Genomic DNA, 27,922 nt, shown 5'->3' with positions numbered 1-27,922 from the left:
TAGGTATAAATATTTGAACACAACAGAAATAGGATTCCTAGCCTCATTGTAGACAAAAATTAACAGTGAAATTTAAACTTTTTCTGTGACAGCTATTAGCCTGCTCATCAGATCAGAAATCCATCACATTCAGAAAGATGACATGATTTCCTTAATAATGTTTAATACACTTATAGTATTTATTGTTGATCATAAAATTATGTCATTTAATTAGTTGAGGGAACCCATACCGCCTCCTCTCCGACACCTGTGACACCAGGATGTAATACATAAAAGTCTGTTTAAATATATTATTATTAAGGTAAGTATTATTTCAATATAAATGTAAATGGATAGTAGTTTAATTTTCCCTAGATGCTATCTAGTCCCAAATTCCTTTATCAGCCATTAGACTTCATGTACCTAATAGTTCTAAAGGTTAATAAAACTTAATCTTTTAAAACATCCTGACCGAAAAAAATAATTCAAGATTTTATTTTATATATTGAAACTTTTTATCTCTAACACAAGGTGTCATTTTAGGTCAAACCAGTTAAGTTAGAAGCTTGACATTTTAAAATATCTTACAAAATTGATCAGGGGTGGAATTTAATGATAATTTGTTACAAATTATCGACATATAAGTATGTGATGTAGGCTATTAACGAGTGAACCACACAAAACCCTACAGGTCATGATCAACACACGACATGATCACCATCCGAACAACTCTAACAAATGGTGGTACCATAAACAAGTAGATATTATAATAAAACATTTCCCCTGGAGAGTAGGTAGCGTTTGCCTGCTAAGTGGACACCGCTGTAAACAGTGTATATGTTATAAACTCTATAACTACTTCAGCACGTCAAACATAAATCGTCAAAAAACAAATAGAAAATCTTTGATGACTTGGCACTTTTATGTAGCAGTATTGTGTTAAAAAATCAATTTATAAAACTGAAAAGGCCATACAAATAGTCCATTCGGAACACCTCGGCCGATTCTCTACGGTCATCTAACCTCGGATGTATCACGGTATTTGATATGTATAAACGCCGTGCATTTGTGATGCGGTCGCCGTATCACTCATTATGGATGAGTCTCCGCTGTGCATATAGATCTCCAAAATGGCGTCGTTCGAACAGTGTTTAAGTATTTTCTCGATAATTGTCCTTTATTTAAAGAAAACAACATCACTTTGAAGGAGAAACAGATTGAAACGTTGCGAGCATTATACGATGATCATGACTGTGTATCGGTATTACCCACAGGCTACGGCAAAAGTGTGATATTTCAGCTGTTACCGTGGTTTTGTCAGCTGAAAATGGAGAAACGGAAACCAATGAGCGTGATAGTCGTGTCCCCGCTGAATTCCCTAATCCAGGACCAAGTCATTACAATGAGGAAGAAGGGATTTACTGCTTGCAGTTTGAACTTCACTGGTATGTGTCAGTTATATTGTATGCTTTATGTATTGTATGTTTGGATCCCCTCATGTCTGTTATAGATCTGGTCAAAGTATGGAAAGAAATCGTTAACGTTGTAGGTTTAAATTTGTAACACCGGGGAATCGATCATACATCTTTAGATACATTTTACGATGTAAGTAAAAGCACATAATTAAGACAGCCAACCATAAAAAAATTTATAATAGTCATTTAAAACACAAAAACAGGTGCACGTGTGACTGTCATAATTGCTACTACAAATGTTTGAAATACATATCAGCCCTTTCATACACATGATACAGTGATAAGTTATGTCCCTGTGTCCAGTTTAGCCCCTCCCACTGATGGTCTGGCTTTGTTGGTTTGGCTAGCTATGCATCTCTGTAAAGTAGAATGCTTTAATTGTCAATTTCATTCGTATTTAAAAACAACCAAATTTAAAATGTCATGTACCAAAATGCAAGATGAATATTGAATAATACTCTTTCCCGTAACATGTATGGTACCTTTCATTTTTCATTGCTTTGACAATTGTTATCAGCTCACCAGTACTTTTTCCTTTTTCAAACTTACATAACCCAAACCAACTGAAACCACCAGTAGGCATATGCATGACATAACCTATTGTTCTGACTAGTGTGAAATCAGCCTGAATAACCCATCTCCGTTTCACATTTCACAGGTACTCATGGCTCAACTTATACAGATGCGGATTGCGAGAACGATGAGGAACAGGATCATGAATATGTTGAAATTGATGTTCCATTTGAGCAACTGGAGAGAGGAGACTTTTGCATAATTTATTGTCATCCAGAGTCGACTTCTTAGCTAGGTCTCAACTGTACCAAGAGATCATTTGTGCAGTAGTCATAGATGAAGTCCATATGGTTTCAGAATGGTATGTATAAATACACATTTGCAAAAAAAAAATTAAATCAGCATTAAGGGCAATGTTGCAAAATAAAATGAGGTAGAATTCATATTTTAGAGTATAATCAGTCCTTATTGAAAAAGAAATCAAGTTGCAATACCAGTCTTTGCCTTCAACAATATATTTTTAAGAAAATGGTAAATTTTGATAATTTGTATTATAATTAAAATTGTTATAATTTCATTGGTGTTGGATTGAATTAAAACTTTGCAGGGTTATTGATATCATCACATTAATGAATATCTAATCATAGCCCGTTTTTGGGAAATTTATCGACAAAGCATGCGCAGGAAAGAGGTGACAAACAATTACGAATTAATCTTGTTCTATATTTGTTAATGTCAACCGCAATTAATCTTTTTTTTCCTTTTTTTTTTGAAGGGGAGAAGAATTCCGTCCTGCATTCCAGAAGCTTGGGGAGTTAATGTGCATTCTAGAGAAAGCTTTGCATTTAATTCTCACAGCAACTGCTACACCGAAATCAATTGCAAGTCTATCTAAACAGCTGAATTTGAAAAATCCACCTGTTATCAGTGAGAATGTGGACCGTCCAAAGATATTTATAGACATTAGAACCAGATTGCCAAACTCTCATAAATTTGACAAATTTGATGACTTGATACAACCAGTGGCAACAGAATTGCTGGAAAAAGGAGTTCATTTTCCAGTAACCATAATGTATGTGGAAAGTTTGGAAGCATTGTCCTATTTTTATCAGTTTCTTTCGTGTAAACTTAAGGGTGCCAGCTATGATGGTGAGGAAATTCCACAGAATAGAATATATGCCCAATACCACAAAGATTATGCAGAGTCCATGAAGAAAATCACTATTCAAGAACTGACTAAAGAAACCCCTAAAGTCAGATTAGTTTTGGCAACTGTTGCACTGGGAATGGGGCTTAATGCTCCATGTGTTTCACGTATCATTCATTGCAGGCCCCCAACAACCCTGGAGAAATACCTACAAGAAATCGGTCGTGCTGGACGCGTTGGACAACCGTCAGTGGCAATTCTTTACTACAACAAAAATTATATTGCAAAAAACAGAATCGGTATGACGGAAGAAATGAGAAAGTTTTGTGAAAGTGAAACATGTTATAGAATTATTCTTGTGAATTACTTTGGATTTGAAAGTGTTGTTTTTTCAGGACCAAAGGAACATTTTTGCCCCATTTGTGGCAGAAAATGACTCGTCGTTACTGACTGTATATATGATTTCTCACGTCAAGTGTAATTTTAAGCAACTCGCTGCATCTAGTGACATACACATCATTCTTGTGGATTCTGTTGCTGTATAAAGTAGATTCTTAAGACAATTGTTCACAGGGATTATATTTAATGCCAGGTATAGTGACACTCTCACTATGTCATGATCACTTTTGCAGAGATTATTTCCTGTGAGAAACCATTCAATAACACTGTCACAATAACACCAGTTTCATTTGTTTGATCTGATGGATATAAACTGCCCGATCACCAATTGTTAGATCTGGAATCATTGAATTTTGTTTGTGGTCAAGATACTTCAGTTATTACACATTTCAATTTAAATTCACTTTAGATTCTTTTACTCTGTACAGTAGACATACCAAACAAATACCTGAATATCTTTTATGGGCAGGAAACATTGTTTATTCACCCCAATAGAGCTGAATTTACACATTGTTTGGAATGAACTTATTTTCATAAAATGATAATGTTTCAGTTGTGGCTAAACTTTTTTACTCAAATTTGGCTAAAGTTTTAACTTGGGGGCACCGGTAGGGGACATGTATTGGTCTAGCAATACTCACAGAATGCTTGTTTTATTTAGCTTGGTATTTACCCATGTATGACTAATTATTATGTAAAATCATTCTGTCATATTTATGTTTTGACATCTTGCAATTGCATGTCCTTTGAAAAGGGCAAGAATACAGAATCACTGGCAATCTGAAAATGGTGTTTGTTTTTTTTTTGTTTTTAAATAATTGATTATTAAAATTTATAATCAATCATTAACCTTTGTAATTGATTTAAAACAATTTTGAAACAATTTATATTAACTTATATTAAACACGCTTGTTGGCCTGGATGGAAGCGCACGAAAGGTCTTGCTGTGGGAGGAAACCATTATAGTACCTGAAGAAAACCCATGTGGTCGGACAGGTGACCTCATACCTTTCCACATCCGATAGGGGGAATCGAACCCCGGCCGCCTAGGTGAAAGGCAAGTGCATGTGTTACCAATGTGCCACCTGAACACCCCCCATTGGTTCAGCAGGATTAACTTATTGATTATAATCAATAATCATACCAACACTAATGATTGGTGAAACTCGCAGTGTGATATATATGGCTAACAACAATACAAAAGAATATGTGGACAGGAGACTCTTGTCTACTACCTGATACAGACGACTCAATTGCACCAATGCAACATCGTTACACAAAAGTTATTATAACTTAATAAGGAAAAATCAGACTATAGTTAAAATCTTTGTCACTTATTTATTGCTAATGAGTCCACATATGACAATTTATTTGATTACTGTGTATATAGTATCATTGGTGGCATTTGATAATGATTTCCTAGATCAACAGTATTCAGGCAGTTACATAATGCAAACAGTTGATATTTTGAACAATTAATTACTTTGAATTAATTGAATGATAATGAAATCCCTGTGAATATTTAGGATTCTTCATTGTCAAGCTATATGGAGCTATATATATGTGTGTATATATATACAGTTGTCGTGTTGAATTTATATTTCTAAACTATATATAGTTATATATAGCAGACATTTAACAAGGATCTACTTAAAATACATTTACATCTATATGAATTAAAATATTGCAATTAAAACAATTTATTATCAGAAAAGTTAAGTACATGTATTGAAATAGATACATTGAACAAGCTAAAGCGATGACTCTCAGATTCTCACTTGCTGGTACCTGTATATACATCTTACTTGGCATCAGATTGCACAAGATATATCAAGGAACTTTAAACTAGCAGGGATTCGACTGCGTCTGATACAAAAAGTAGTTTCTGTTGAAATTGGGGCATACGATGAAGTCAATTGTATTTATTTAATTGAACAAGTAATGAGGTGAGTATTTATATATATATTGATCAACATTTTCAAAGACAGAAACTATATACAGCTCCAAATATACTTTTTGAATAAAAACAACAAGATGCACATGGGCCTTAATGGTCACCTGAGGTGTTAAATGTCTTTGATTTTAGCATATTTAACCCCTATGACCTACAAATGAAGGTCAAGGTCGTTCATTTAAACAAATTTTGTAACACTACATCCTAGCATGCATTAGGGCCATCTGGACAACTTTGTTATTGAGAAGTTGTTCACACTTTCACAATGTGCCACACCACATTCATTACATCAAGAATTGAAACCGGAAGTCAGCAGTACTACTATAATATTAGTGTTACCAAAAATGAAACCTAGTGTGGCAGATCATATCATCCATCTTGCTATATATCAAGCTAGTCAATCGATATATATACTGTAATTCACACACACACACACATATATATATATATGTCCAGTATGTAAACAAGATATATGGTAGAATACATAAAAGTGTTTCTTAGGGTCACACATAAGTAATGTGGATTCAACCAAATGTATATTATACATGTCATGTATTAATATTTATACCTTACAGGGTATTTGGTTCCCACCTACATCAATCAGGTGTTACAATAGTATATTTTTATACCGGTAATATATTCTCTTCACAGGCCTATGCTATACATTGATACAAAATACAGTTTGGTCATCTGTATGTGAAATGATCATTAATATGACACTATATGTACTATATGAATTTCAGCATATGCCGAGATTTATACAGAAACTAAATTACCTGGTTGGCGGGTAGATCCTCACCTACACCGAGTTCTTAGTAAATCACCAATATATATGCACACAGAAGCACAAATACATAAGACTAGTCATCTATATATACACATGTAAATGTGTTTTGATATATCAAGAATGTAACCTGTATGGGTGACGAGTGTGTCGCACGTACAACTGTTTTTTTTTGTTTTTTTTTATAGTATTCTCGCATACTTTTGTACCCACCTATAGGTTATATGTGGATATGTGCATTATTTGCAGATTACAATCTGGGTGTTGGGTATTTCCCACCTACACCATAGATATCCACTATAAACTGGCATATAAAAACATGTAAAAGTAAATTTAAAATATATACATGTAATAGGTACTAATACAATTGATTACAATCATGTAGACATCTCATAATTGTTGTGAAGGTAAGTAATTAATGAAACAATAGTTGCACTAGTACTGTTACACTGATCATGATGTATATTGGAAGGTATGCGGTTATAGTGAGTAAGCAATATGGTTGTAAGGGTGGCGGGTAGACCCACCTACACCTATCATAGTTTACTTATAAGTCACAGTCTTCCCTTGAACTCACACCTTCCATTCAAGAACTGACTAAAGAAACCCCTAAACATTCTCTTCACATATACAGATGTACAACTTATCAAACTTCATTGTCAGAGTTGTCATCAGCAGGAATAGAAATTCCTTTTCTCAGTCTTTCAACTTTCTTTTAGATAGTTTTCTTTTGTAGCCTTGGACTTTATCAAACAGTGAGCCCTCCGGTTTTCTTGTAGTCAAAGCATGCACGTCGTATTGGGCAAAACACTTTTCACGGGTGTTGTATCCATGGACGCAGCCATGTTTACCCCTCCCCCTCCCGGCATCCGGGAACTTGAAAGTAGTTCCAATATGGCGACGACCGTGATACATCCGAGGTTAGATGACCGTAGAGAATCGGCCGAGGTGTTCCGAATGACAAATAGTCCCCTTTTGTAGCTAATTCAGCATATATCCTATTATACTAAAACAGATCTACAGGTAATAATACAATACAATAAAAGTCACAAGGCCAAAATTGTAGCAATAATTATCACTACAATAATTTTCTCTTTTAAGGTGGCATATAGAAGTTTGTTCTCATGTGGTATCCTGGAGCATTTCATGAAGACTGAAGTTACCTCCCTTTTCTCACACATAAGTTATCTCCCCTTGGTGTAAATAAGACCGGGTTCCATCCCTTAGTTCTCTACTCTCAAAGGATCACTAGAGATGAGGATCGCTATATGTTGATTTTTTCATTGGTTGGCTTCTATATATATCTAGTGACATATATATTGTTAATTCAAGACGTTGAAACCCCAGAACACACTAAGCAATCAATTTCAGGGAGACAAATGAAGATGATCGTTTTACTTGTTAAATGACTTCAGGCAAGTAGTCTCCTATAACACTATAAGCACTCCTCAAGACAATTACCTGCTACTGTGTAGTGAATGCAAGGGAAGTAACTAAGGAGGGTACCAATCTAGGTATAAATATACGAATATACATAAGTTATCTCCCCTTGGGCATACACAGACCAGTTTTCTCCCCTGTGGAAGAATTAGGGTTATATGAAAAGAGAAAATTGGTTAATTCTCACTGGCAGTTGATGTTCTAAAACAAAAATACAGATGGCTGAGTCACAGAAATACCTAGAACATTCAGTGTAATCTGACAAATCCTAAGTGCCAAGAGTTGATTCCACAAGACAAAAATGAAGAAGAAAAAAATCTTTAAATCCTTAAAATTCCCTGAATTTCCAAATATTCCTTGTTATTTTTTAATCCCATTGTAAAATACTTAAAGTCAGTGAGTACACAGGTGAACCAAGTACACTTCATACTGTCAACTTTTGCTGACTCTGCAATTTTTTTTTAATTTGCCTCTACCAGACAGGAAAATGGCGACAGTATCCATGAAATATGCAATTTTTTTTTCATGTACTGTGGGTGGGCTGGTATGTTATATAATATATATACAAAACAATGATGGAACCAACCTTGACAGTTTCCAAAAGACTAAGATACGCTACATTTATAATAGATAACATGTACGTATATTAGTATCTACATTCGTAACTTCAAATAATTTGAAACTTTCATGCACACAAGGGAGTGTTCATTATTAATATTGAATAGTCTCATCACTGTAAAATGATATATAACTCCCAAATCAACCTGATCAACCAGAATTCATGTCTACTCTAAACTTGTAAAAATAAATGGCCACTGTACTGACAACGTGACAATAGACCTATTAGACATGTGCCTTCCACTGTCGTTACAAAATGATGATGACAGTACTAGTCTGCATCATTATAGATTTATAACTTTGATCACATGATACTTTGTACTGAATCAGATCCACAAAATTGTTAAAAACTGAAAGCTTTTCGAGGACTGTAATCTGATAGATGTATACTTATTACAAATTTTCTAACAACAATTACCTAGAAATAGCTTGATGTTACAGTTTTAGAATGATTAAATTACAATAAGCATGTGCGTGTAAACCATAATTTATTTGCCATGACAGAAAATGATGATGTGAATGCTAACATAACCTACCTGTCCCCTCACCCTGTCTGTACGACCTACTTGTCCCCTCACCCTGTCTGTACGACCTACTTGTCCCCTCACCCTGTCTTCACGACCTACCTGTCCCCTCACCTGTCTGTACGACCTACCTGTCCCCTCACCTGTCTGTACGACCTACCTGTCCCCTCACCCTGTCTTTACGACCTACCCGTCCCCTCACCCTGTCTGTACGACCTACCCGTCCCCTCACCCTGTCTTTACGACCTACCTGTCCCCTCACCTGTCGTCATGACCTACCTGTCCCCTCACCTGTCGTCATGACCTACCTGTCCCCTCACCTGTCTGTACGACCTACCTGTCCCCTCACCTGTCTGTACGACCTACCTGTCCCCTCACCTGTCTGTACGACCTACCTGTCCCCTCACCCTGTCTTTACGACCTACCTGTCCCCTCACCTGTCTGTACGACCTACCTGTCCCCTCACCAGTCTGTACGACCTACCTGTCCCCTCACCTGTCTGTATGACCTACCTGTCCCCTCACCTGTCTTCACGACCTACCTGTCCCCTCACCTGTCTGTACGACCTACCTGTCCCCTCACCTGACTGTACGACCTACCTGTCCCCTCAACTGTCTTCACGACCTACCTGTCCCCTCACCTGTCTGTATGACCTACCTGTCCCCTCACCTGTCTTCATGACCTACCTGCCCCTGTGAAGGACAGCTACATCATTACCTCCATATTTACTCACTAGTCCCAAGGTAGCCCCATGTGGTAGGGATAATTACTACAAATGGTCAATAGCATCAATAGTCTGTCAATATACATCTGATTAGATATCCTAGATACAGGTAACCTCGTTACAGGTAAATTAATTACTAACAGAATTAATTACATTTTCTACACTAACTCTGCATGTCTATTATAAAGGAAAATTAATCTATTATATACACTTTATATCTATGGAGTAAAACTTGGCTTAGCATGTTCCATATTTACTCCTCACTAATCATAAACTGCATGTTTTCCAGCTTTTGTATTTAGAAGTTTGTCCCTGGACAGCATCACTGATGATCGATTGTGAGTCCTAGAAGGACAAAATAGCTAAATGATATCCCTAGCATCACTGATGAGTCCTAGAAGGACAAAAACAGCTGTATGATGTCCATATCATCACTGATAAGTCCTTAGAAGGACAAAATACAAATGTAGCTGAATGATGTCCCTAGCATCACTGACGAGTCCTAGAAGGACAAAAAACAGCTGTAGGATGTCCCTAGCATCACTGATGAGTCCTAGAAGGACAAAACAGCTGTATGATGCCCTAGCATTTACCGGTGAGTCCTAGAAGGACTAAAACAGCTGTATGATGTCCCTAGCATTACCGGTGAGTCCTAGAAGGACAAAACAGCTCTATATGCAGAATTATGCAGCATATGACTTAGTACAATGTACTGTATCAGCTATTTACCTATCTTTTTTATAATCCCTTTATACATATAGGCGTTGATTATAACAGGCTTATCTGATGGACTTTTAGTAGATATTTGGTCCTTTGAGTCATGAAATGGTTATTCTCGACATTGTATGGAACTAAAATCATGATTTCTAAAGGTAGCATTCTTTGTGTACAAGGCTTTGAATCATTTCTTAAAACTATTGATCATTTCTAGGTAGCTTACAAAACACATTATGCTGCTTCAACTGTATAGATCTGTCACAAAATACAAGTTAATCAGCAGGTTTCAAAAACATTGAAACAAAATAATATATATATTTTATAAAAGAGCATGTGTAATTATTGTGGACAAGATTACAGTAATGAATGGGTGTTCTATATACACAACAGAGCAGGCTCCTCTGAATAAACCGGGTGTCAGCAGAGCCGACTATTATTGTAAAACAAAGGAATATACATGCAATAATGAGGTTTATTAATAATGGGAGCCAGATAAATGAGATTATTGTACCGGTCGACCGGGAAGCATGGTTAGATAACAGGTGTCACACCACGCTGAGAGACCTACACCAGTCAGAGCTAATGTCAGGTCCACCTTCTGGAATAGTACATCAAGGGGAGGTAACTCTAAACAGTGTTCTATGAGCTGGTGGTCTATCACTGATAAAATGTATATTAATGGCAGTAATGACATTTTTAAAACTAAAAGCCACTTTTTTTCTCATTGTTTTCCAAAGTCCAGCTTATTATAAATCAATTAAAGGGGGAATTTTGGAAATAAAACGCATCTTCTGATCATAGGGTAAATTGTAAAGAAAAGAAAGTCTGCTTCGACTATAAACTTCTCCAAATACATCTGTAGAAACAACAAAGTCAGCTTCTACTGGCAAACGCATACTCAATAATAGACAGGTATACAGACAAAGAAAACATTTATACTTGGTGGGGAAGAAAGTCAGCTTACTGTAGTTATTTCAAATAAAACAAAAAAATTACTATATGCAGGAAAAATCCAGCTTCTAGCTGATAACTTCTACCAAATTTATATAAGAACACACTAAGGAGACAAAGTATTCAACCCCCCCCCCCCCCCCACCTGCCAAAGAAATGGAAACCAACCATACTTGTATAATTAACTATTTGTTTCCATGGTTACAGTTTTTCAGTAGCCCCTACCTTACAGGTTTATTGTATAAAAGAACCAACATAAATAGCCTAACTGTATATTAAATCAAGTGGAAATCAATAATATTTTCCTGATTAAAATGAACTTTCTCTATCAGTATAGCATGCTTTATAACATTCACCGGTAACTTGACACTTCGACTACACTTACAGAAACACACAGCTTAAAGGTCCCTTATACATGTATATACTGATCAAATTTTTGATTTACAAAAAAAGAACATATTGTTTTTCAGAGCTATAATAAAACACCTAAATGCATGTTACCTGAGTTTGACAGCGCCTGCCTCACCTATGATGTATAGCTGATCAAATCCTTCTGATACAGTCATCTGAAGTCCTATATATAAGTCACATGACCTAGTGGGTCACACTGATTGACTAACAAAATTATTACCGTTACACACACTACAATTATGTAATGTTACAATATACGGTATACAGATTTTATGATAGGTATTGCCTACGACAGCTAAACTATTGTAGCTCTATACCCGTACAAGTCAGCACCCCCTCGGACTCGGATAATCTCTACCGTCAAACCATTACTTCATTTGTCCTAACAAACACCGATTGTGATGTGAAAAAATTCTGTGAAAAATAGCTAGTAGTGACAAATAGAATTTTTTATCAAAGGAATACTAAGGCATTATTACAAGTTGGCTGCTTACCAAAGCAAATTATGGCAACTCCTCAAAAATTGTGTGATTACAGTTAGTCAGAGAAGTCAATATTCATTATTAGTTTATATAATATACCATCACGTAATATCTAGGCAGTTACAACAGAGTGTTCACAAACCTGGCATTTAATAACTGTTCATAATGTGTCCCCTGTGATAGCTTTAAATTTACCTGGTCCTATATTCCTTAACACTTACTTCATATACAGGTGATAACGATCAAGATATAGCAATGTTATTCCTATATATATCCAAAATTCTTGGCCAATTTTGATTGAACACATGTTCCATTTAATCCGAAGACTTTAATATGGCTTTTTAAAGTGAGGTCTGCAATCTTAAATATGTTTTGTTGCAAAATACCCTCAATGGAAGTTGAAATATCTTGAAAGTTTGTACATTTATAATAAAAATCTAAAGTTTACAGTTGTTGCATTACGTAAACCAATAAATTTTGAGAAATTTGCTGAAACCATTACCAAGCATTATTACGATATATCACTTGACTAATATTTCCACACGATTGTATGGATGTTTCAGATATGTTCTGTTTGCATGCAGTGGAACTGTATCTATATCTGCTGAATATCACTGATTTAATGATTTTTTTTCAACCTTACTTGTCTCGATCCTTTAAGTACAAGTTGTAGTGCATTGAATTTCAGGAAGACTAGAAATAAACTTAATGAATCTTACTCATCCATTATTTCGCATGTGAGCAACATTACCATGCAGATAATAAAGATAATGTGCGCTTACTGACTCAGCTTTTTAATCTAATTTAATCTATTTTTTTCACATTGATGTGCACAAGAAATACCTGTTCTCCTTGACTTGTATCCATATCCATATCTTCATCGCTCAACAATACTTGGGTGTCCATTGTGAAGCAGGGATCACGTTTCAGAATCCACTATTGTATTTAAAGTCATATATGTCTGTGCCAATCAGCAGTTTTAAATAACGGCACAATTCACCTATGTGAATGTGAGTATTGCATGTATCTGCAAATCAACTTGTCTGCGCTGCACTTTCTCTTCCAGATGTTTGCTTACCTAGCTTTGGTATACTGATAAATTACTACGTTAAAGAAGCACAGGTGACCTTCATGCATGTTACCTAGTCACCCAATGAGCTGTCACAAAAGACTACCAGTACCTGCACGATCCTAGCTATTACACGACTTTGTCTTTACGTCACTAATACTATTTAAATGGCCTAGGATTGTTGAAACAGTGGAGAATGAGATATTTCACACAATACTGTAATTCATATCAAACTAATCAGGATAGCTTTGAGTTGATAGCAAAGAAAATAACATTACATTATGACCGTTATTTGTAATACACCGGTTTATCACGAACACTTTCACTGACCATTATTGTAAATTATTACTGTGTGTTAAGGGTTAGCACGACCCAGGCATTCGTTAACTTTTATCGTTGGAAAAACGGATCCGTGTATCACAGGTTATAAAACGGTAATTGTAACACCAATATATACCTGGTGATTTCACTGTTCCTGGCAACCTAAACTTACTCAATACATATAGATTACATAAACTACAGCTGGTAATACCAAGAACATGTACAGGACCTGCCTTATCAAAAAAATTAATCAGAATGAAAAAAATAAGGCAAATTAAGACTGTGTAAGCAGGGATAACTCTGGAGGGGGCCATAGGGCCATTTGCCCCATATTTTCCAAAATGGTCCCACCAAAACTCACAAATTTCTTCAATTTTCTATGTTTTGGACCATACGATTTCTGAAATCTTGTCAAAAGGGTGAACCCTGTGTAAGGTATACAAGGTACTGCAGGTAACCAAATTTTCCTACTTCTTAATTTTAATTCACAAAACTACTAGTAATATCACTCCAAAAATAGCCTCTAGGCTCATCTTAAAACCACTCAATTTCATTTTTGAATTAAAACAATGCAATTCAAGACAGTAAATTGATATCCTTTTGATCACAAATGATATAACCTTGGAAAATCTAGAGAAATGAGATAAAAGTAAATCCATGTTACCTTAAGTTGTCTGTATTTGCAGTATTGTAACATCCAACAATTTTTTCAATCAGTTAGTTAATTGATTAAAAGAGTCATAGCTCATTCTGTCTTCTAAACAGAAAACATTCCATTTTTCCATGAACATAAGCCTGGTTTGAACTCTTTATACTACAGATATCACAAACAGAATGATCACATGATCACAAACAGAATGATCACATGATCGAATGACTACATTACACATTGTCTGATTTCATTTCTGTATGTTGAAGAACTTTTGTCACTGACGATTCATGTTTTATTATAAAAGTTAAAATGTGTCGTCCCTCTGGTCCACTTTCCTCATATAATGCTATCTCCCAGTTATCAAGCACATGATTATCTACCTCATTCAGTCTATAATGAGATTTCTTATATTGAGACATGTGTATTATATCATATATATAATTTATATAAATACATACATATGTATGAATGAGAATTGAATCCGATTAATTAGGCTTAAACTAGATCATTGGAAAGATTAAATTCCTTTCAATATTGAATCATCAGAATTAAGTTAAACAGAAACTGAAATCAGCCAGCAGTGTTGAAACTTTTTTCCATTTTAAGTCAAATAACACATTCATAAATTACAATATTTAAATGTTTAAGAGTTTTTCTTACCTGAACGAATGCATTAGTCCGAGAAGTTAAAAGTCCAATGCCTCAACTGAGATCACCTCTCGAGATAACAAATATTTAAGAGCGGCGCCAGTTTTGGTCATGTCTGATAATTAGTTATTTCTCAATTTGCAAATTTTGTATTTTTGATACTTTGCCAAATAAATATTAAACAAGAGAATTTGTCAGTGTAATTTCAAATGATTTTAACAAAAACTCATTGTACACATAACAAAACATAATTTTTGTACTGTAATTAACATTCTTTTGAAATCTAGTTCTAAACAACAGGACAGATTTCAGAGTGTAATTTATGGCCAATTTCCAAAATTATAACAATATTAGGGGCTCCACTTTTATTTCAACACTGGTAAGAAAGTTATGCCATAAACGTCAACTGGATTTTTAATAACCTAGGAAGTACCACCGTATTCCACCTAATAGGCACCCCTACCCCTAAAAGCATATCCCCACCTTTTTTCCAGAAAAAGAGGATGGGTGTGCTAATTGAAACATATAAAAAGTTCCTTAGCTCACTGATCTACTAAAATAATCTTCTGTCTTACCAAAGTGTCTTGACTGTTTTTACTACATAAAGTGTAAATAAAGAAAACAATATTTTTTCCACCTGAATTTCACATGGAAACTTTTCCTCGTTCATTAAGTTTTATCAAAGGCATTCACCCCTTTATGTTTTTGTAAGCACAGAGTGCGTTTATTAGATCCAATACGGTATTATACATCAGGTGGATCTGATAATGTATATTACTTTCCACTGATTTCCATACATAACACTTTGATTTATAGGATTTTACGCTATGTTATTCAGTAGGTTCTATTGTATGGAGTTTTCAGATACATTCAGCTTCTGTGTATGGTTTCTTCATCATCAGGAAACAGGTTGGCATGTATAGATTGGTGACAATGGACATTGAAGGTCAAATCAATAGCAGTCTAAATAATATGCAGGGAAAAAAAGTACAAAGGAAAAACTCTTCAGGTGATTTTTGTAATGCAGGGTCCACCGTCAATTAATTAACAGAGTCTGTGCCATTATCAGAGACCAATTTTTGGTTTGGTTTGGTTTATTTTGTTTAACATCCTATCAACAGCCAGGGTCAGTTAAAGAAGTACCAGATTTTGGAGGTGGAGGAAAGTCGGAGTTACCAGGAGAAAAACCATCAGCCTATGGTCAGTACCGCAGGCAACTACCTAACATGGGATTCGGACTTGTGACCCAGAGGTGGAGGGATAGTGGTAAAGTGTCATGACACCTTAACCACTTGGCCTATCCATTAGTAACAAATTAAATTCACAGTTCATTAAATCAGTAATTTATTCTGGATCTTGAGGAGCTTAAGTGTTGACTTGATAAACAAGAATCTACTTTACCCAGTACCAAAGTCTGTCAGAACACAAAAACCCAGTGTATATAACAACCTAAATCCTCAATGAAAAACAAAAATTGTCTCCCTTGTTGACAAAACAGCTTGCACAATGTAACATTATATAACTGTGGTCATACTGTAATATTCAGTGTACTGTATTTTTTTGTCCGGAAAGATATTAGAATATGTATATATATATATAAACTATTGTTCTAGATACAACCTGTCCAACAAAAGAATTTACACCTTGTTACGGTTACTTAAAGCTAATGTCTGTCTAATTACCAGGAATTTGGTAATGTGTACGAGGCCTGGGGATCCCCAAAGTCTACTAACATGTCTTTAAAACTGTTTTGCTTTACTTACATAAGTTAATAATTAACTAATTATTTGTGTATTCAGATTATTGTTTAACTCAAAACAATGACATTTGGAAACTTCTCAAAAATATAGATATTTTTGACAAGGTATATACATGTATAGGTAAGATTTCGGTAAGAATAACAATTATATATATATTTGTGATGTATGTTTGTGTAAAATGATCCTTCGAAGGTCATTTAAACCTCCAGCTATCATATCCTATCTCTTACACACCTCAGGATAATCAATATCGATCAGGTGTAGTCAGATATATACCCTCAATATACATTGTGTTGGTAACACAGATGATAACCAAATGTCTCTTTTGAATTTGTCAATGTTGCAATATTCTTTTCTGGACCATTTTCCCCCTCGATACTGAGAAATAAACTTAGCACTAGGAACACAAAAGGTATCTAGTATAGATTTTTTTGTCATTTTTAACCTTGCAATGTTGCAAAATTCTACCAGAGACAATGCTAACAAATAATGACTATATACACACAAAAAGAAGACCAAAAATTATATAAACAAGTAAAAATGTCATGTTCAGATTAATGTTAAGTTGGAGTGAAATAGCAAAATCAGGATTGGGTAAGTATATCTCTTGAGGAAATAAGACAAACGCTATGACTTTGTAGTGTGCAAGTCACTTACTTTCCTCGATAAGTTACATGAATGAAGAAGTATGAGTTCTAACCATACCCACTACCTAGAGATAGTCGTATTATATGTCCAAAGGGGGAGGGGATGTTATCATTTGTCCCGCAGAGGGGGTGATGTCACTTTATGTCCTAGGGGGAGGGGATGTTATCACTTGTCCCGCAGAGGGGGTGATGTTATTTCATGTCCTAGGGGGAGGGGTTGTTATCTCCTGATGTCCCAGAGGAGGGGATGTTATTTCATGCCCTAGGGGGAGGGGTTGTTATCTCCTGATGTCCCAGGGGGAGGGGATGGTATCTCTTGTCCTGCAGAGGGGGTGATGTCACTTTATGTCCTAGGGGGACGGGATGTTATCACTTGTCCCGCAGAGGGGGTGATGTTACTTTATGTCCTAGGGGGAGGGGTTGTTATCTCCTGATGTCCCAGGGGGAGGGGATGGTATCTTTTGTTCAGGGGGAGGGGATGTTATCACTTGTCCCAGAGGAGGGGACGTTATTTCATGCCCTAGGGGAAGGGGTTGTTAATTTCATGATGTCCCAGGGGGAGGGGATATAATCATTTCCCTGTGGGATTGGATGTTGTCTCATGTCTCAAGGGAGGGGAAATTATCTCTTGTCCCAGAGGAGGGGATGCTATTTCATGTCCTAGGGGGAGGGGTTGTTATCTCCTGATGTCCCAGGGGGAGGGGATGGTATCTCTTGTCCCACAGAGGGGGTGATGTCACTTTATGTCCTAGGGGGACGGGATGTTATCACTTGTCCCAGAGGAGGGGATGTTATTTCATATATAATCATGTCCCTGTGGGATTGGATGTCGTCTAATTAAACAAGAGATCCCAGAGGGATCTTGGCGCCCACCATTGAATGTTCTTCATAGGTTCCATGTCAGATTGATCTTTTCTCTACTTTTCTCTTCTTCTAAGTCTTACTAATCTGTGTAAATTCAGAAGAAACCTCTAGTACTTTTCAAACAAGGGAAACCTATATATAAAAGTTAAGATTAAGGCACCAAAGGGAACCTATATATGGAATTTGAGAAAGATTCCTTCAGTACTTTCTGAGAAATAGCGATAACAAACTTCAATTGTCAAAATCCAAGATGGCTGCCTATCGGCCATGTTGTTTTCCGATTGGTCTCAAAATACAATATGCATAACTAGGCACCTTGGGGAACCTACATATGAAATTTCAGGAAGATCCCTTCATTAGTTTCTTAGAAATAGCAATAACCAGTTTCAATTTTCGAAATCCAAGATGGCTGCCTGTCGGCCATGTTGTTTTCTGATTAGTCTCAAAATACAATATGCATAACCAGGCACCAAGGGGAACCTACATATGAAATTTCAGGAAGATCCCTTCAGTGCTTTCTGAGAATTATCGATAACAAACTTCAATTGTCAAAATCCAAGATGGCTGCCTGTCGGCCATGTTGTTTTCTGATTGGTCTCAAAATGCAATATGCATAACTAAGCACCAAGGGGAACCTACCTATGAAATTGGAGAAAGATCCCTTCAGTACTTTCTCAGAAATAGCGATAACAAACTTCAATGGTCAAAATCCAAGATGGCTGCCTGTCGGCCATGTTGTTTTCCGATCAGTCCCAAAATGCTATATGCATTACTACGCACCAAGGGGAACCTACTTATGAAATTTGAGAAAGATCCCTTCAGTACTTTCTCAGAAATAGCGATAACAAACTTCAATGGTCAAAATCCAAGATGGCTGCCTGACGGCCATCTTGTTTTCCGATCGGTCCCAAAATGCAATATGCATAATTAGGCACCAAGGGGAACCTACATATGAAATTTGAGAAAGATCCCTTCGGTACTTTCTCAGAAATAGCGATAACAAACTTCAATGGTCAAAATCCAAGATGGCTGCCTGTCGGCCATGTTGTTTTCCGATCGGTCCCAAAATGCAATATGCATAACTAGGCACCAAGGGGAACCTACATATGAAATTTGAGAAAGATCCCTTCGGTACTTTCTCAGAAATAGCGATAACAAACTTCAATGGTCAAAATTCCAAGATGGCTGTCTGTCGGCCATGTTGTTTTCCGATCGGTCCCAAAATGCAATATGCATAACTACGCACCAAGGGGAACCTACATATGAAATTTGAGAAAGATCCCTTCAGTACTTTCTCAGAAATAGCGATAACAAACTTCAATGGTCAAAATCCAAGATGGCTGCCTGTCGGCCATGTTGTTTTTCCGATCTGTCCCAAAATGGAATATGCATAACTAGGCACCAAGGGGAACCTACATATGAAATTTGAGAAAGATCCCTTCAGTACTTTCTGAGGATTAGCGATAACAAGAATTGTTTACGGACGGACGGACGGACGGACGGACGGACGGACGGAGGGAGGGACGGACGGACGGACGGACGACGGACCACGGACGCAGGGCGATTTGAATAGCCCACCATCTGATGATGGTGGGCTAATAAATGTCCCAGGGAATGGAAAATTATTTCATGTCTCAGGGGAGAGGATATAACCTCATGTTCCTGTTGGAGGGAATAATGTATTTAACCTAGCAAACAGTATCAAAAGTACATGTACGCATAAAAGCAATATTTTGAGAAAACAGTAATTCAACCTGAAAACTATTTAACAATAAATCATTAACATTGATACCAAGTGGTGAGTTGGACCTTTAACCCTGCTACACCATTATTCAGACGTCCAATAAAGAACTGTCAGGTGATCACCTATAAATAACAACTCATTTACCAGTTCCGCATAAATAAGCCATTTAAAGTCACCAATAACTGTGTTAATGAATTTAGAGTCACATGTTTTAATGACCATGTTATTGATCAAATAACATTTTATCAATTACTTCTAAACTCGGAAAAATAGTGACCCTTTATATCATGTCCATTCTGTTTCCTAAATTCTACTGGGGTTAGGAAATTTGTCTACCCTACAAATAATGGGGCTATAAGTCGAGTAACCAACCCCATAAATGGAAACCCTAGTACTAGTACTGGAGAAACCCTTAAATGCTAGCCTAGAATTGTAACAGGCTCTATAGCCTAGAATCAGTATTAGAGAACATTGAGACTCCATGGCTTAGCCTAGTACTAGTACTGGAGAAACCCTTAAGGTCTAGTCTAGAATCAGTATAGGCTCTATAGAGACTCAAAGGCTCAGGCCTAGTGCTAGTACTGGAGAACCCTTAAAGGATAGTTTAGAATCGTAGAGCCTATATTAGTTCATGAGAAATATGAGACTACAAGGCTGGCCTAGTGTTAGGTTTGGAGAAACCTATAGACTGATCTTGTGCCAGAGTTACAAATACAAACTTAAAACTTCTTAATTTAATCTCAGCGTACTGTGGTTTTCAGAAGTTTTAATCTATGGACACAAATGGAAACCCTCAGTTCTTTTTGGAAAAATAAGGCTATAAATAAAATGGGAATGGGTGATTTTGTGAACTGTTATATATATAGGTATGAAAAACACTGATAGTTGTAACATTGCTCTCACATCGTCCTACTCCATATACTGTCATATAGGAAAGGGAGTCTAATGTTAGGGCCATTTCTGTCAGAGTAACATCAATATGATATCAAAGGCTTGTTGATAACGTCCATTAAGCTTCCAAAAGAGTGGAACGCCCAGTAAATGGGGCCATATTGAATCTCTACGGTACATTATAAATAGCTCTACCGCACAAAGTCGGGGACCTCTCCACTTAAATGACCGGGGTATTGAAGTTCATCCCCATAACTAATGTAGGTACACAAGATTCACCAGTCCTCTTCAAAGCCGGGTTATGATACACTATGTTGTAATTTATATCTCCAATGAATCTTTTAAAATTTTATAGAAATTGTACGTACTGTACAAACAATTATAAAGTTAAAACATCTCAAAACAATAGAATCTTCACAGAAAGTTTGATAACTCTAGCTAGATTTATCACATCAAGTTGACTGTATACCTGTGTATTTGTCTCAGGTAGAACACAAAGTTGTAAATGGCCGAGGTCATTAACAGTCCATCAATAAAGACCACAGACTCAGGGCAACAGGGAGATCACAACTGGATTTTTATTGTTTACCATTCTGTCAAGAATCTCACTGAAGGATCAGCTTCAGCAACATAATCCATCAATCAATTCCCTTCTACAGTAAAGGCTTTCTTCTTGGAAACAGATAGCTAATTCTTAACTTTCCTTTGGATGGATCTACACTATGTACAGGATTAGTTTAATTTTTCAAAGAAGTTTACAGGAGAGAATTAATTTCCAATTTTTAATTTCAAAATAACCATCAAAAGAATGTATGATTAAAACCAATGCAGTTTAATTTAACTGAGGGCCATCCAACAGACATCAATCTATAATGCTAGTGTTTCAGGTAACAAGATTGCATCCATAACATTGGGAGTTTGGTACCTGTTAGTTAAGATTTTTAAATGCTGACCAGACCTTGCCTAAGAGTTGACTAACATAAATGTACAAAGATTCCACACAGAATGGTGTTACTCCAAAAAGGAAGATAATGTATTGTGTCAAACATATCTAAAAGCAGAAAAACCAGAAATGAGAAAATATGGAGATATATAAATGATTCAGTGCTATCAACATTATCAAGCACCTAACTCCTTGAAATAACACACAATTAAGATCTGTTAGAGTGGAATTTTAAAGTAATTGTGATGGCAAATTTGCTACATTGGTTTTAGGAAACTCCTATACTGACCATACCTGATCACTTCTCTGATACTGTCACCATACCTTAGTGTTGTAATAGGACAACTTTGCAACATGATACTTTCTATTTCTCTCAGGATAACATTACGTTGAGCTATATTTCCTAGCTAAGCTGTCATAACCTTTATAATAATTAAGTATTCAATTCTATTAAGTAAGACTATTTATACAACACTAACCTTTTCACTCATGGCGTTGTACTTGATGCCGAGTTCATCCCTCTCTGCCCGACTTGCTGCGAGTAGGTCCTCCACACGGTTGAGCTCTGAGGCGAGGAGTTGATTCTCTTCCTGTACCTGAGCGAGACTTGTTGACGAAGCCATCCTGCTAGGACTAGGGTCGTCAGAGGTCAAGTTTTTGGTGATTATCTCCCTTATGCGGGCAGGTATCTTTGAAGGGTTGCTGTCCTCCCCTCGAACGGTGTAGTCCTCACTGTCTCGCAGCACTGAATCTTCTAGTTTCTGCAAAACAACATCATAACATATTATTAATGAAATAGTTCAAACTGAAATAAAAAAAACAAGAGCTGTGGGGTGACACCTTTAAACATAAAATCTTAATGCACTGTCACATTTAAGAAAATATAATTTGGTAGGAAGTGGTTCGATTTACCCTTCCCTACTATCATTGCAAACACCCAATTTTGTGTTCTCTCAAGGCCAAAATTATACAGGCATGTAATGAACTCATACCAACCAAATGGGACGTTTTCAAGCTGAAAATATTTCATTCTCTCATAGACACATCAACCTTTGGAGAAGGTATATACATATATATGTAAGCAACTAAGATATCATTTTCTTGTTCAATCTTTTTCAGACATAATTCTAAGGGCCAGGACAGGATAGCATGTAAAACAGGATAATAAAAATAAGAACAAAATACTGTAGGTTACTAACTAGACCTTTTCACTAATCAACGGTACAGTTCATTACTGAAGTGACCTATATACAAAGATATATGGAGAAAAATAACAAGACTGAAAAAAGGTGCCGTAATGGCGGGGTGGACCAAACTTTGAGGTGGTCGTTAAGTGAGGTTTCATAGTATTTGAAATTACTCTTACTTACAATCTTAATTAAATAGATCATTAAAAATCAGATATCCTGCAAATATCAACTTTGGGCAAAGACAGCAGAAGACAATTTTCAAACTGGGTTTTTCTTGTAATCACTGTACAAAAGGTTAGAGAACAATTTACCAACTAAAGAAATCCTTCAACATCATGCAGTAACTTATATCAACCATCATAACCTTTTTAGCATGACCTAATTCATGATACTGTTTCCCCTACTTTTCACAAATGGATTCTACTGACCATTTAACAGGGTCATACCATTATGAAATGTAGGGATAAATCAGATGGCATATCACAATTATTGACTTCATAATAATTAGTCGGAGCACTTTGCAATACAACACAAGATCCTGTCGGGTAACTTCCGACAACACAACTGGTCAATGGGTATGTCAATATGTTCGATGGAATACTGCTCACTTAGCAATTCTGTCACCATGACAGTGTGTCAGCACAATTTACCATGGTCAATAATGTATTACCCTAATACAGCCGGAAATTTGACTTGTTCTAAACACATTATTCCCTAGGTTAGATGTGTTTATTCAGCAGGAAAAAATCATTGATGGAGCATTTTAAAGTGATTTCTCCTACCCCCTGGAATGTTGCTGCTAACTGCTTATGTTTGTATATAACAGGTTTATAGTAAATACACAATATAGCCTAGAGGGGTTCAGGATCACACAGAAGTTCTATCATAACACACTGTTTATTCACCTTTAGTAGTAATGTAGGAATGTTCACACAGTTAATGGAAAATACTCTACAAACTGTATATTTATAACGACACCCTACACACATCTTCATTTCCCAGACCTATACACACAAACTTTCACGGCTACTATAGCCTCGTATTTGTCCATTCCAATAGTTACAATTTCTTCATTCAGCATCCCCAATAACATGGATTCAGAAGATAATTTTCAATATCACTGGTTCAGTACATTGACAATTTCCAACAGCATTGCTTCAGCATATTGACTTTTCCCATATCAATGCTTCAGAATATTGAATTCTCCCTAAAGCATTTCTTTTAAGCATTTGGTATTCCTAATAGCATTGCTTCCAAAATTTAGATTTCCCAAAAGCATTGCTTCAGAACATTGAGAAGTCCTAAAAGCATTACTTTAGAATTTTGAGAATTACCAAAAGCATTACTTCAGAACTTTGAGAATTACCAAAAGCATTACTTCAGAACATAAAAGAATATGGATTGGGCTAAATCCTAAGATGATGTAACCCTAAATTTGGGCATTTATATTGGAGGATTATGTAAGGCTAAATTTTGAATATTTTTTTCTATTGTTTGTAGAGTACAACAAGTGTGCCCATAAATTTCATAGAAAGCCTAAAATTAGAATGATACAAAAAGAAAAAAAGTCTTTTCTATTGACATATGAAAACACTCTCCATATCTTATATCAAGATAATGTGCTTAGAGAATTAATCAAAACTTTAAATCTATTGTGTACAGAACTGGAAAATAGATTGCTTCTTAAATAAGGAAGTTTGAACTGAAAATTTGATTCGTAAAAGATCTTTTAATTGATTAGAACTTTTCTTTAATTTTAAATGTAGAATATTATGCAATGTCTTAATTGTTGCACTGATGTGAGATAAAGGCTGGAAGTACATATCAAAGAAATTGTACAAAACATTGGAGAAATTAAAATCATATATAGGAACAGCTTATAATACTGATACTTAACCTTGAGCTCCATTTAATGATTTGAAAAATCAATAACACACTAGGGTATTACTTTATTAGGGAGTTATCAGGGATAAATGTGAACTAAATATAGGTAATTATTGATTTTATACCATGTATTATATCGTCATTAGCCACAATGTTAATTTATCTGTAATACAAGGTATCCTAACCCACACGTGTAACGCCATACAATCTGGCTTTACCAAGTAATGCTTCCACACTACACAGTATCTGGTGTCATCAAAATCGATCAAATGACGATGACAGAAGTTGAGTACGATTTCCAGGAAATAAATCACGATAAAAATCTTGTATCAAACATTCACAAATGCATTGATGTTGAAATGAACATTTAAATCCTGCAGTATGAAATCAATATCTGAACATCACTTTACATTAGATACATGTTAAAGCTTGCAGACCTGGGGGATGGGCAGGACACTTTTAACTAAATCACCTTTTCAATATTAAATACTTAAACCCAATGTTTTATTTACCTGTAAAGACTATAAAGCTCACACGAGAGGTTAGAGGTCATACCTCTTAAACATCCTAATATGGTATTGCATATATTATCCCTGGTAAATACCTTCCTAATGACAAATCTGTAAATAACATTAACTAATTATCTTATCAGTATGAACTAATGTGCTATACTGTCAAGATATACTGTATAACAGATTTATTTCGCATGAATTTAATTTTTCGCTATAATTGTGATGAATTCGAAACAGGAAAATTCAAATCGTGAAATAAAATATCAGCAACAAGCGGGAGTTTTTCACCTTTAACTGATAACATGAATACTGCACAGCCTTATACATACAAGAAACCTACAGTATACAAAGTGATCTAATGACAACTGTATTGGATATAAACAATTGATTGACAATTACTGTTAGCAGAAATAATTGCAAATTTTGTACAGCATGTTTCGCAAGAGAAGGGGATTATTTGAAGAACAGTTGTAGTGTTGAGGTGATGAGATGGGGAGTAGCAATGATGAAATCTATGATGTTTAAAAACAGATGAGCAAGTCACAACAAAAACTTCATAAAAGCAAAGACTTACCAACAATTTCAAAGTAAAAGTACTAGACTAAGTATGGAATATTTTAACCATGTAGATTTTGTAAAGTAGAATGATAGTACCAGGTACGTGACGTTTAACTACTGATTTAAAAACACCTCCGAGATTGGCTTTTGACTTTTCTATAGAGTGGAACATGTACGGATCTCGAGATACACGGGTAGTATTTTAGTGGTGTAATTGTAGGCCTGGACCTTCACCCCTATAGCCATCCCAAAATGATCCGACACAAGTCTGGTCCCGACTTGCTCCTGAGTGAGTGTGTTCCTACTGTATTTACCAACACATATTCCAGTATTGACATTTGCCACAAGTTTATATACATGGGTAACCTAAGCTAAAGCAAGCACAAAAGAATTTGTAAAACGAAACCGTAGAACACTCAGCACTGTATAATATGTTAATTGTCTAAGCTTTACTATCTAGTCCGTATTTCTTACATATTTTTTATCTCCACAACTCGAAAAAGACAGAAATTATAAAAACTCTGTAAAAACAGTCATTTTTATTTCAGTAAATATCTGTACAACACTACAAAAGGTACAATCATTTCTTTATACTCAAATCAAACATTAGGTTTTCTTTTTTTTGTCTGGTGTCAAGATTTTTTAAAGTACTGATGATAAACTTCAATTACTATGGGAACAGGGAATGAAATATATTGCAAGCTATTAGCTTTATGAACTTCTTAACTACAAAAAGGTCATGTTTTTCTTCCCATTTCTAAAAATCAGAACAAATCAAAGCGATAACCCTTTATTATAAGTTAAAGTATATTTTGGATTTTAGAAGTAAAAATGCCTGAGTATCTCAGTATTATTTTGGATTTTAAGTTGAAACCATGTATGATGTATGTATACTTGTAAGCCCATTTACCTGGTGAAATCTGTCTACAAACAAGGTATTTTAACAACAATGATCTGTGTGTAGTTGACACCTGTTTGATTAAAACATTTTTTTCTGAGCCATTAACATATAATAACTTTAAGCATTAGTCTGAATTGGCGATAAATAACTTGTTTTTTGTCATTACAGGCTGTGTGAACCTTTCTATGTTTACCAGGGTATAATGCCACCATGTTTTTTGTCAATTTACGAAACAATTATAGATGTGTGACACAGGTAAACAAGTTCCTTAATTACTGAAGTTATCACAGTATAGCAGGGAATAACAAACAATGAAATGATTGACACTCAGTCCATTGCTGCTGTTGATGTGCATTTCATACTGCATAATAGGTATATTTATACATTATCCCATAAGAAATAGCCATAACGTCAATCTATATTCACATAAAAATTTGATTATGGGCAATGACTCTATATCAAAATCACTGGTAACAGTTGCAAATTGATTCCAGTTTTAATGAAATTAGAATCTATTCAGCTGCATTACATGAATGAGCTTCGATCAGGAAAATTTGCAGGATCCTTTTCAATTTCTATATTTATGCTTCAAATTACTTGAATACAAATCTTCCCTGTGAGGATCAACTATACATATTGTATCTAGTATAAGCAATTCATCACAACTGCAATTTCTATTTTACGCTAATTCAGAGTTCTTAGAGAGCAGTCAGGAAATTTCATATATTATGATAGTACATTTGTATATACCATTATAAACTGCCAACCATGTAAGGAGTGTATATAATATGTATAATACTGATACTGGATCACTGAGGTATGAAATAGTACCCAAATACTCCATTGTGGTCTGTTGATCGAGCAATGATCGTTTATCAATAATGAAATAATACATGTATGGTTTACCAATATGGATCTGATTAATTATTGATGATGATAATGAAATTCAGCAGCTGAAACTGCCTACACACACGTATTAAAGGTATACTGGTCGTACATAAATAATACTACTATCATAGCACCAGTTCACATGAAAATGATTCAGCTTCTACAGGAAAGAACAAACAATTGATATTTGTCTTTGCCTGACCAAAATTGTTGGGGTTTTCTACAAAACTAATGAGACATGTCCGACTTGTCACTCAGTCAAGTTTCACAAAGACGGGGAATGAATGAGTGTCTCCGGCATTAATATATGGTACTGTTTGTATTGTAGTATT

The 27,922-nt window shown here is 35.6% G+C and overlaps 2 protein-coding genes across 10 annotated transcripts in view; one reads left to right on the top strand and one right to left on the bottom strand.

Annotated features, from left to right (window-relative positions):
- LOC117345129 (rootletin-like) overlaps positions 1 to 27,922 on the bottom strand; it is a 108,196-nt gene that overhangs the window by 52,745 nt on the left and 27,529 nt on the right. For 8 of the 9 annotated variants that reach the window (XM_033908095.1, XM_033908096.1, XM_033908099.1 and 5 more), the window contains one exon: positions 22,137 to 22,418. In XM_033908095.1, the coding sequence (XP_033763986.1) occupies positions 22,137 to 22,418 (282 nt within the window). Of the gene's footprint in view, positions 1 to 12,961; positions 13,040 to 22,136; positions 22,419 to 27,922 lie in introns of those variants that run through there. The other variant, XM_033908104.1, reaches the window with a different exon arrangement.
- On the top strand, positions 975 to 3,858 carry LOC117345130 (ATP-dependent DNA helicase RecQ-like). The gene is made up of 3 exons (XM_033908108.1): positions 975 to 1,424; positions 2,113 to 2,328; positions 2,743 to 3,858. Exons 2-3 carry the CDS (start codon positions 2,315 to 2,317, stop codon positions 3,548 to 3,550), a joined length of 822 nt encoding a protein of 273 aa, XP_033763999.1. The 5' UTR covers positions 975 to 1,424; positions 2,113 to 2,314; the 3' UTR covers positions 3,551 to 3,858.

The sequence above is a fragment of the Pecten maximus genome, chromosome 16 (assembly GCF_902652985.1).
Source record: "Pecten maximus chromosome 16, xPecMax1.1, whole genome shotgun sequence".
Lineage (NCBI taxonomy): Eukaryota > Metazoa > Mollusca > Bivalvia > Pectinida > Pectinidae > Pecten > Pecten maximus.
This window is presented reverse-complemented; position numbering and strand designations above follow the sequence as displayed.